Source organism: Tachysurus fulvidraco, chromosome 20, assembly GCF_022655615.1.
Source record: "Tachysurus fulvidraco isolate hzauxx_2018 chromosome 20, HZAU_PFXX_2.0, whole genome shotgun sequence".
NCBI classification, from domain to species: domain Eukaryota; kingdom Metazoa; phylum Chordata; class Actinopteri; order Siluriformes; family Bagridae; genus Tachysurus; species Tachysurus fulvidraco.
This window is the reverse complement of record NC_062537.1, coordinates 11,566,329-11,578,885: the sequence shown is the minus strand read 5'-3', so window position 1 is coordinate 11,578,885 and position 12,557 is coordinate 11,566,329. Positions and strand designations below refer to the sequence as shown.

The 12,557-nt window shown below is 36.9% G+C and overlaps 1 protein-coding gene across 25 annotated transcripts in view; it reads left to right on the top strand.

The window, feature by feature from the left end:
* dlg2 (discs, large homolog 2 (Drosophila)) overlaps positions 1 to 12,557 on the top strand; it is a 196,739-nt gene that overhangs the window by 67,439 nt on the left and 116,743 nt on the right. For all 25 annotated transcript variants that reach the window (XM_047804700.1, XM_027150703.2, XM_047804718.1 and 22 more), the window contains 2 exons: positions 8,052 to 8,147; positions 9,482 to 9,640. In XM_047804700.1, coding sequence (XP_047660656.1) covers positions 8,052 to 8,147; positions 9,482 to 9,640 — 255 coding nt within the window. The remainder of the gene's footprint in view (positions 1 to 8,051; positions 8,148 to 9,481; positions 9,641 to 12,557) is intronic.

Below are 12,557 nucleotides of genomic sequence, written 5' to 3'. Positions count from 1 at the left end.
TGTGTGTGTGTGTGTGTGTGTGTGTGTGTGTGTGTGTGTGTGTGTGTGTGTGTGTGTGCGCGCTATTCGTTTTGTACATCAGTGGTCCTGGAGCTAAAGGCACTCTCGCATTCTCTGGAATGTCTCCTATTGTGAGAAAGCTGGAATTTGTCACTCCAATGCTCTGTCACTGCAAAGTTACCTGCCGTGATAAAATGCTTTCCCTGATGTTTGGATGTCAGGTACGCTTCAACTCTTCTGTGCCAGCTTTCTGATGGTATATTGATTTTTTACTAGGCTTTTGTCAGAGCTGTCATTGCTTTAGGTATGTAGGTATGTAATAATTCGACTCTTGTTATAGTTATATTATATCTTGAAATGTTTTGATGAAATGAGTAGTATCTATCTATCTATCTATCTATCTATCTATCTATCTATCTATCTATCTATCTATCTATCTATCTATCTATCTATCTATCTATCTATCTATCTATCTATCTATCTATCTATCTATCTATTAGAATGAATTAGGACAGAAATGCGCACACTCTTTTTGTGCTGTCACAGTTGGTGACAGTGTCAAAAGGTCAGTGTTACTACAGTAGCACCCAAAAGGTTAAGTCTATTTATATCAATGTGAATAACACACAACAGATCTGTGATCATAACTGAAAATAATCAAGAACTGCATTATTCTTATTATTACAGCATGTAACGCACACACACACACACACACACACACACACACACACACACACACACACACACACACACACACACACACACACACACACACACACACACACACACACACACACACACACACACACAAAGTGCAGTGTGTCAATTTACTGGGGAACCTGTATGCATAAGACTGAGAGCACCTAAAACCAGGACTCCTTCCATAAATGTTAAATAACTGCTGTATAATGTAACTCTAATACACTAGAATACACACACTGATATTTACCTTGTTCATGTTACAACAAGAACTACTTGTACTGATTATATTAATCATAATTTTTCTATTATTTTATAGAAAAATAATGCTCACCTTCTGATCAATCAGATTCTGCTATACTATATTCTGCTATACTACAGTATATTCTGTGATATATTAAAGCAATAACCAACAATGGGTATGCATTACAGTGATTTATCATGAGCGTGAGGTGGTTCTTGCACATGAAATGTAGCATTCTAAGTTATAATGTCACTGTATAACACAAATAATATGATCAAATCTAGTTTTCAATAAATAATTGAATGTCATATTAAAATATTTACAATAATCAATTCTTCTACAATTCAGTCTGTTAACACTGTGTTTCATTGCTAAGCAGTATAACAGACTCCTTGGAGGAAAGAAACAATGGCTAATAATTGCTTATTTGTTTGAAACCTGGTGCATTAATACAGAATTCACTTATTGTTATTCGATCACACGAGTGTATATCAAGGATTTTATGTTGGATTTGAACACAGCTCAGTCAGTCAGGTCTAAGACCCCAAACAATTTCTTTTATCATTTCCATTAAGTGATGCATTATTATATAGGTTATATATATAAGTACACAGTATATGATGATTTTATTTCATATTTATCTGCTTCAGTTTGCTTTTCTTATATATTGTTTGTATGGTTATGTGCACAGCACAGAAACAAGCTTTGGGTGATTCATCGACGTACAGCCTGAACCATTATTATGTGCTCTAGACTGCATATGGTGCGCTCAGGATACAAGCATTAATTATTGCACTGATTTAATATCGCTGGGAAATAAGACTTACTGGTGAATATGCTACAGCACATATGGCTTCAGTACAGGTAAGCAAATGTGTTTGCTTATTTCTAAGAATCTTAAGAACATCACATGGTGTTATTCTGAAAGAAAGAATCTCAGCAAACATTACATATAGGGTCTTTTGAAATGTTATCATAATTAGAAGCATGGATAAGGAGGCTACCAAGAAAGTGTTAGCACTGCTTTACTTCTTCTCAGTTTGCCGAAGCTGGAAACTTACAGTTTCAAAAGCCACCCATGGTCTCACATTTTGATTCTTTTGTGCTAGATATAGAGAGCGTGTGTGCACAGGGTGAGCTCATTCTTATTCAGTGACCCTGTTTGCCATACTGACGTATATCATATTTTCATTCTTATAGTTTATATTTCTATACATAAAGGAGGACATGTAGCTGAAAGAGCGGAATCTTTTTAAAATGCTGTGCATTGGTTTGATGGTTTCAGCTCCACAGTTTTTAGCTGTTAATACCTCATTTGACTCTTTGAGCTTTGTTTAATATATTCAGTCTGGCTTCTTTGAGTATGCAAGAGGCAGAACCTTGCGTATTTAATGTACGCTTTAAGCCAGCTTCAGCTGCATGAAAGCTTGTGTTGTTATTTAACAGTACCGCAATGATGGATTTTCTCACAAACGTCTTGTTTTTTGCTACATGTCAATCATGCACATGTATAAATGTGGGTAACACCAATCATTTATCTGCATGAATCTCAAACTCAATGATGTCACCTAAGCCTCTTGGTCTTTGGACTTGTATGATTCATCTTCATCCTGTTCTGTTTAGGCTTCTTTCTCATTCAAACCTTTCTCTAAACCTGTTTATGCATAAGGCTTATTATTGTTTTCTTTTGATCATTTCATTTCAATACCAAACAGCTGAACAGCTGTAATCATATTGAGTGCTCTGTGTTCATCTTAGAACACTTCCACAACTGTATACTGTAATGCTTTATACTCCTACTATTAAGAGTCACCCAGAAGAGAATGGGTTCACTTTAGAGTCTGGTTCCTTCCAAGGTTGTTGTCTCATTTAGACTTCCAGTTGAATCCAGAGCAATTAATTCCAGTTGAATTTCCACTTGAATCCAGTTGAATCAGATTCATTCTGTTTTCTCTGCAGCTCCAGCATCTCTGTTATTTGGTGATGTGTGTAAAAGAACCGGACAGGAAGACTAGAACAGGATAGGACAGGAGAGGTCCTGACTTCGTTTCTCTAACCTTTTGTTCCTCTAGGACCTGAGTGGAGTCATGTGTGAAAGAAGATGAGTGTATTGAGTGTATACTAGGCCACAGAAAAGGGGTCAGTGCATTCAATTGCATGAAAATTCCATACAAATTCACATGGAGCTTAGAGGCAATGTCACATTCCCATCTCCTCTCAGTTTACAGGAGTACAGAGGAGGAGGAGGAGGAGGAGGAGGAGGAGGAGGAGGAGTAGAATAAGAGGACTGGGGGTAACAACATTCAGTAAAAAAATTAACTCTGCACAGGGTGGTAATAAAATAAACACAAAACCCTGCTGTTATAAAGATTGCACAGTGACACTAAAACAGAGGTACATGTACTTTTTTTGAGAGAGATTTAATTGTAATTAAAAAAAAAATCTTAGAATACTTATGCCATTGACATCATAGTGACTAAATAATATGGTTTTAAATCTGAGAGAATATTGTTCCCTCATTTCATGCCTAATGTTAGTGCAATGAGTGTAAAATCCCATCGTGTGACTGATATACCATGATGAACATCAGTACTTATCTTCAGAAAGTTGGAATTGTCTTTTTTCTTTTATATCTGCTTTTAAATCTACCAAAAGTCTACTGCTGTTAGATATTGCTTTTAGCATATTGCCAGTATATTTCTGTGTAAATAGTCCTAATTTAATCATCGCATTAATCACTGAAATCTGGTTTAACTGTATGGACCTACATTATGTGCTAGTTATGTTATAAAATAGCACTTGATCCAGAACATTCTATTATTTTGCATTTTAGTTTATTATCTATATCATGCGCTAAGAGAGAATTGTGCAAACAACACAATGAAGGCACAAGGTACTAAATCAAAATCATGAAACTGAAATTTGTGAGTTATTTTAGCATTCTTCATATTTTTTTCTGATGTTACATTGAGTTCAGAATCATGTGTAAATAAGACATGCCTGCTGAGTAAGACATTACTCTCCTGTAACCTCTGAATATGTCTGAATATGTTTAAATCAACCCCGGTATGGTGTGACAGTTGTAGCACAAGTGTGTGTAGTTGTATATAGAGATGTTGTGATAGTGAAAGAGTGAGTGAAAGTTTTGCATATTATTTAATGTATTAGCTGCAACATGAGCCCCACGTTGCTAATACAGCAGCACCCACTTATTATACGAGTTTACTTTAGAGTTTCAGAACAAAGTGTTATTTTTTCATGCTCTTTAATGAGTGTGTGAGAGAGCGAGCAAGAAAGAGAAATAACAAGAGAATTGCAGTGGATCTGTTCAGACATGACTATCAAGAACCCATGAGTCACACTGCACTGCTTTAGAGACCTGCTGTTCTTCCTCAGAGGTACAGGACACATTACAGTCTCCAGAGCTCACACACACACACACACACACACACACACACACACACACACACACACACACACACACACACACACACACACACACACACACACACACACACACACATACGCTGTTTTTTTTATTTTTCCATCTTTTCACCTGTGATTGTGCGATCACCTATGGCGGTTACATCCTTTTAATTGACATTGTATGGCACACAATCCAAAAAGCATCTTTTCCACTACTCCACAGTTTCCAGAGTGACTTGAATGCATTAGCAGCATTCACAGGCTTTCTTTTCCCCAGAGATTCCCTCATTAAGAATTCTTGTGTTCATTGCTCCATAAAAGAAAAGGGCATCTCAAACAGCTGTCAGATGGGCTTTCCTCTTCCTCCATACTCATCAGCATGGTTTACTCATCCATCGTGATAGAAGCTGCTCTAGGGGAGATAGGGGAAGGGGGAGCACATGATTTATTACTTACAAGCAGTTGTTCTGCTGATTTTCGATCCGGCAATCATGATAAATTAGTCAACCTGCCTGGCACTTTTACTTTCTGTCATCCAGGCATTTTGCTCCACATTTGAGCGGGTTTGTGTCAGCCTAAACTGTTAATAGTGGCTGCTGTGACAGACAAGCATGACATTGAGTCATATTAGAGAAGAAATCCCCTCTCTCTTTCTCTATCTTTCTTTCTCTGTCTCATCATTGAAGTACCCTCTTTCTGCATTTGTACAGTTCATGGCAACATTATGAATTTATTTATTTTTAGTCAGTGTGTATTTAATACAATATGCAATATACAGTCACTGTGCTGTAGATTTTTCATCAGTGATATCATAGAGCAGCACTGATGCATGAAGAGGATAGTTTTATATAGTATATACAGTATACAGTGTGTGTGTGTGCGTGTGTGTGTGCGTGTGTGTGTGTGTGTGTGTGTGTGTGTGTGTGTGTGTGTGTGTGTGTGTGTGTGTGTGTGTGTGTGTGTGTGTGTGTGTGTGTGTGTGTAGGCAGAATTACTGGAGTTTAGGAGAAGTGCCCTTTTATGTAAATAAATGTTATTTGAACAACGACAACAACAAAAAATTCTGATAAAGAAAAATGATCACTTAAAAATATTTGTAAAAAAAAATTCTGTATGTTAAACAACAGAAAACATTGTGTATTTTTTCTGTGAACGCTAAATTAAAAATAAAACAAAAGAAAGAAAATCCACAAACTGGAAAATGTACACATCTTTGAGAAAGCAAAAACAATAAATAAAAATATTTTGATTAAATAAACTTCCATTATGTAAGCAAACTATCAGACCTGGGGACTTCAATAGACTGAAACATTATGAGCTTTGTAGCAGTAACAGACATTTTAAGAAGGAGGTGTAAAGATGATGTGGTTTAAAAGTGCTAAAGAGCTCTTTTTTAGTTATAACATGGTTGTATAACAAAATAATGTTTATCCTTCACGAGTGCGGATTATCTGTCATGATGCGAGTTTGTGTGTTCTCTATGTTTAACTCGATGGGTTGGACAGATTGGGACCTCTGTTGTTCCAATTGTGCAACTGCATGAACATGCACAATTAAGAGAATGCTGAATTTGCACAGTTCCCTGATGTATGTCACATTTCTAGTGTATAGTAAAATATACAAGACTGTCACATTTCTATAAGTAAATATAACCAATATACTGTACATATTAAGACAGTGTTTAGCCATGTTATTGCACTGCTTTAACACTGGAACAGGAACAGAGTTAGGAATATTACCAATTTGCATATTCATAGAATTTAGATTTTTACATTTAAAATTTTGTAATTATATTTTGGCAGAACTGCTCCAAGCAATTTATTATTCAACTTTAAAAACATCCTTAAAATAGGCTTTGGGTCACTTATTTCCCAGAGGTACAAGAAAGAAAATACATTGTAGTTCTAAAGATATATATACGTTTCTCAAATCCAGCATGTAATGAGTAGACACACACACACACACACACACACACACACACACACACACACACACACACACACACACACACACACACACTAAACATTTATATATATATAGCTAGAGATTCATTAGTATTTGTTCAGAAAGTTGCTTTAATTTCACACACACACACACACACACACACACACACACACACACACACACACACACACACACACACACACACACACACATATATATATATATATGTATGAAATTAAAGCATCTTTCTGAACAAATACTAATGAATCTCTAGCTTTTGTTTTTTTATGTAGTAGTAAAATAAATCTAGTTTAATTATTAGTCACCAGACATCAGTCTAATTTAAACCTGTAATGAACCTAATCATTTACCAAACATTGTTTTTGTTTGTATCCTAATACTATAAACCACAAACGTTTATTAATATGTTATAATGTCGGTACAAAAAAGATCCAAAGTGTCTTTTATGCTGCAATGTAATACCTGAATACGGCCTCAAATGTCTTTGAAGTTAACTGTGAGACAGAGACAGGGCTGCTTTATTCACAGGACATCATAATAGAGGTTTCACACAGGGCAGATCTTACTGCTTCATCCGTGTCTTATTAAAATCCCCAAAGAAAGCTATCTTCTTCTCTTACTAATTACTTTCTATTCACTCCATTCTGCTCTGCTCCCTAAAGTGTGCAGTATAATAACCGTGCACTAACTTTATGTCTTTATATATACTACAGGATCACATTACACAGCAGCTACTTATTGTACTTATTACTGAGCTTTAAACAAGTAGGTCACAATAAGTATTATAGTCTTTATTTACACGTGTCTGTGAACTAATCTGCTTGCTAGCAGTGATGATAAGATTTGAGTTTCTAATAGAGACAGTGCTACAGCATGCTACTGTGATATGTAGAGTTTATATGGAATATAATATCTGTTTAAAGCTGTTTAAGGAAATGATAATGGAAGACATTATGTGTATTTCCCCCTGATACCGAATGTAGGATGATTAAGTGGTTCTGTTGGTTTTTGTTAGTTAATTGACGGAGCAATAGGCCTAGCATGAGGATGTCAGATGCCTCTACAATCATTTTTCAGCTTATTTCTCTGTGTTCCTGTCAGTATTTCTCTTCTTCGGATAAATATGAGTGTATAAGTTCCTGGCACTGTCACATTTATAAAGCTTGTGGTATTAAAGTATTTTTTCTGTGTATTTATGTATGAGATGTTCTGTGTAACTTTTCCTCTGGGTCCAACTACCAGAGTTCCTGGAACCACATGTTTTTTTCTTATTCTTTACTCTATTTTTCTCTTAAGAAAATTATTTGCTAGCTTTGGAGCTCAACTGATGTACAGCTTCACTTTCTTTGCAAAACACATTTTGGACATAATCTGTATCTGTCTTCATGCTTGTTAATAGCACTTTCCTCACACTCCACCATAGGGATCATAAAACCTGTGTCTAATAATAACCATGATCCTGACTGATCACATACTGCTTACGTTTGCAGGAGTTAACACCCACACAAGCCAGAAATGCACAGAATTTTTACATCACCACAGTCAACGATGAACTTTGTGTCCTTTTGTGCTTCATCATATGTGTCAATATGCCTGCCAAGTTCTGCTGGTCATAACTCTCATAACTTCTCTTGTTGTGCTTGTGGGATGTCTGACTTGCGTGGTGTATGATTGATGTAAGCATAATTCCTAATTGTATTTGAATTTGTATTTCCAGAACAGGCCACCGGCAGTTCAGGGCTCCCAGCAGCAGACCCACACTCCGGCCTGTATGAACCCCAGCCCGAACCCGGCCCTGATGAATTCGCCCTGGGTGAGACAGACAGCCGGAGTGCCGTCATCATAACATCCTCACTTCATCCACCTGCTGCACCCATGCTGCTCGCTTTTTGCACCATGCTTCTCTCTTCTTCTTTTTTTGCTTTGGCAAGGCACTGTCCATTATGGCTTTTAGCAAACATGAACTGCATTACAGATTGCACATGCATGTGTTGACAGCAGGAGAATCTGCCTCAAAGGGACTTCACAAATGCATCGCTGGCTGCCCTTCCTCCACCCAGCATCATGTTCTTCCTCACTTACTCAAACCTTGTTCATAATGCTAAATACAGCTTGCATCCAGATGTTTCTTACAGCTGTGTGCTGATCATGATTGGTTCATAAGCCTGCATTATAAATATTGCAGTAAAATGTACTGACTGTTCTTAGTCTAACATTATAAGTGTTTTTCTCAAGTAAAACAGTTTGCTGTTCTTTTTTGAAATTGTGGTATACACATTTACAAGTCAACTTATCCACATACAGCCAATTATCCAGTCAGCCAATCATGTGGCAGCAACATACTGTACTGCATAAAATCACACAAATACATGACTGCTGGTGCCAGATTAATTCAAAAACTGATGATTTGCTGAGGTTTCCACACACAGTGTCTATAATTAAGCTAAACTGGTCAGTGAGGCAGAAAAGAAATAGGCTTATTGAAACTTGGCATTTCTGTCTTCAACAGTCCAGTTTCAGTGAACCAGTGGTGTTGTAGCCCAACAGCAGTAAAATTTGAGCTGTTGTACTTTCTGCTCACATCGTTGATCAAACCGAGGAAGAAAGTCACTGAGATCACATCATTTCCCCCATTCTGATAGATGTTGTAAACAATCACTGAAGCTCTTTGCATGTATTTGCACGATGCTCTGCTCCACTGCACTGCTGCCATATGACTGGCTGATGGGTTAATTGTATCAGCGTGCCGGTGTACATGTGTTCCTAATACTGTGGACAGTTAATGTGGACTGTGGAAGCAGTATCTAAAGGTTAGAACAGCTGGCATCTAAATGAATAGCAGTGAAAACATTGTTAAGATGACTGCTTGGTGGTAATTGCAAAGAACATGAAATAAAGTTTTCTCTGATTCTCACCTGGTTGGTTGATTCTTTTAAAAAATGATCAAATCCTATACTGGTATGATATCACTTATATATATTTCCATCTTATAGCTATAGTGTAGAAGTGTTGTTTCAGTTGGCAGTGTGTTTAGTCCGTTTGATACCGTTTCCTTGCTGGTTCAGTGGTTTGATGTCATTCTGATTGACTTGTCTATTTTCCCCCTTTCTCCTCTCCCTTCTCTTACCTCTTCTTCCTCTTCCTCAGTATCATTATCAGGATGACGAGTCACCACCGGAGCACAGTTATCCCCGGTTGACCGGCGAGGTTCGAGCACCAGAGCTGGTGCATGTATCCGAAAGGAACCTGTCGGAGATTGAGAATGTGCATGGCTATGTCTCCCACTCACACATCTCACCACTGAAGGTGAGTTCTTTTACCAATAAAAACACCATGAAAGACTGCATCCATGGTCTTCCATATGTCTTTCACTCATCTTCTCTCAGATGCCATTATGTCCAGATGAAAGATGCCCTAATAATAAATTAGACTTGACTTTTAACAGTTTTGCTGAAGTGTATAGCAGCCTGATATGTCAGTGTGCAGGGAAGAGCTACTTCTCATTTTAGCCACTAGATGGCACTTAATCCACATGCTGAGAGTATGATATTATGGATAATCTTATAGTGCATCATTTTTTGAATTAGTGTAATATTTATTTGAATTGTATTTATAAACATTATTGAGGTTACACTAGAAATGTAAAGACTTGCTCTTTTTAGTTATTTTCCATGAATTAACTAAAGTATTGTGATGGAAGGTCTCATGAGGACTTTTGTATAGCTGATGTCTAAATGGATGTTTATATGGTTTATATATAAAAAAAAGCCCTCGTTAAGGTCTCGAAAGAGCCCTGGGTATGCAAAAGTGCGATAGTCTTTTAAACAAAGTAATTTTGTGTTTTTTAGTGCTTTTAAAAGTATTTAGCCTGAGTGTCCTGTGATGATGCTGCATGCATGAACAACTTGTGGAAAATCCCCACCAAAATCAGTGGTGTTAATTTTTGGTAAATTTAAAATGGTAGGGATTGTGGAACAGCATGAACTCAGTGTACTGTTGAGCTGAAAGCAGGAGGTGATGTGGTGATCTTGCGGTAGAAGCCATCAGTTGTGTTGAGTGAGATTTTCTGGTCTCAGGGCTCACAGTGTACCCAGCACTTTGTATAACTACTAACCACAACTTTCCATGACTAATCAGCCCAGCACTTCAGGCTTCTAAAAATCTGAATCTATTTCAATCAATTTATGCTAAGAGCAGCCCTTTTTTTTTCCCCAGAGATGGTACAATCTGTCTTTTTCCTGTTTTTTTTTTCTTTCCAGTCTCATATTTCTTCACATAGTGCTGAAAAATGTCTTAAAACACTCCTTCATCTTTAACTTTAACAGATTATTTTTTGATATAGATGTATGGTTTGACACACCCCTTAACCAACAAGGCATACATTCATAATCCAGTATATTACAACAGACTGTACATCGTTACATCATTTTCCTCTTTTGATTATCTCTGGGTGTAAAGAATCTCTCATGGTGTTGAGTATAATTCTGAACTCTTGATTTTAGATTTTATTTTCAGGTTGTATTTTTTCACATTTACTCTATATTCCTTCCACATATATTATCAGTTACATGCACAGTTTGTTGGTGTTTGCTTAGTATTTGGTGTTTCTTTGGAAAAAGCATTATTTTCTATTTATGAATGTACACACATATTCGTACATTAAGAACAGCCTTATAAATGTGATCTGTGTAAAAACAAAAATGGGAGATTCTTATTCTTGTGGCCATTTTGTTTTCATATAAAATGAAGCACACATTAGCAGATTCGCTGAAAGAAATGAGTGAAATAACAAATATCAGTCAATAGCAAAAGTTTTTAAGTATTTGGGCTTTTTTTCCTGAGTTTTTTAGCTAGATAGTTGAGTTTTTAATGATGTGTAAGGGTGTCACTGCTGCTTCAAATGTTTAATATCAGTGGAGAATTTTTAATGCTCTTGTCAGTAAAATAGGAAAACTTGTTGGAAACTAAACACAGAGCACCTAGACATAAATCAGGAAGCATAATGAGGAAACACATACATGAAACTTAAATTGAACATGAAAACAGGTTCACACACAGTGTGCTAAGAGGGGAAAAACATGACCTCTTGTTTCCTGCCACCTCCTACTAAATTAACTCTACAATGAATTACCCCTAGGTGTGAGAAGTGTACAAATACATCTAGGCCTGTGATGTACTGTACTAGTGTTTTATCAAGAGTTCTTCCCACTTAGTAGCGCAGTAATAGGCTCCTGCCAAGGATAAAGCAGTTGTAGAAGATACCTTAATAGCAGGAGTTAACTTATTAAGTACAAGGTAAGAAATATGAAGCACTCCTACTAGTTCTTTTCTGGAAAAGTGGCAAAGTTTCAGCTAGTCATGCCCATGAACTGGAAACTAGCTACAGTATGTATAGAAAAGCTCACACTTTTGTGATGCAGATAGGAACAATGTGATTCCTGTGATTTCTGTACTGTCCACTGTTATGTAGAGCACATGATTAGAAACAGTGCACTGAGCCAAAGCATCCTTAATTCTTAAAAGTTTAATTGAAACGTCTGGAAGATATATTTGAAACTGCTGTTTAATTGCCCTATAACAATTTAACGTCTAAAAAAACTAGCACAGTGGGCACATATAAGCTGTCTTGCTGAGTGCTTGTTAAAGGCACTAAAACTCCAAAATGGCTAGTTAGGGGTGTTTAACTGCCAGACATACTCACCATGAAACTCTACTATCCTGTTACACCGTTGTCATTCAGTAAGGGAAACACGTAGCACCTTCGTGGGTGTCACTAGCCCCCTGCCGACGAGTGAGATTATGCATGCCCAAAATGGATAACAGGTTTTAAGCAGCTTTTTTTTTTAGCACTCGGAGCCTACTCAGAGCTTTATTCGTACTTGTGGAAAAGAAAATTGGCAGTGGGATGCAGTGATGCTGTGATTTTTGGTAAAACATCTTGTGACTGTTAGCCATTTTGAACGATGTAGGTTAGAACAGGCTTTTTATTCAATAGATTTCCAAATTCATCCTACATTTAAAACAAATGCCTGAGTAGTATAATTTAATGTACAGTATTTTCTCATTGAACCTGTTCAGTTCTTTCAAAGGTACCGGTGTGTAGCTTAGGGAGAAAACTTTAACTCTGAACCGTAAAACTTGGTCTTTGTCTTTTTACAGGATTTAGCATGACTTACAGACATAACCTGCTCTTTTCTCCTACTGTCTGTTTCTCTGTCATGGC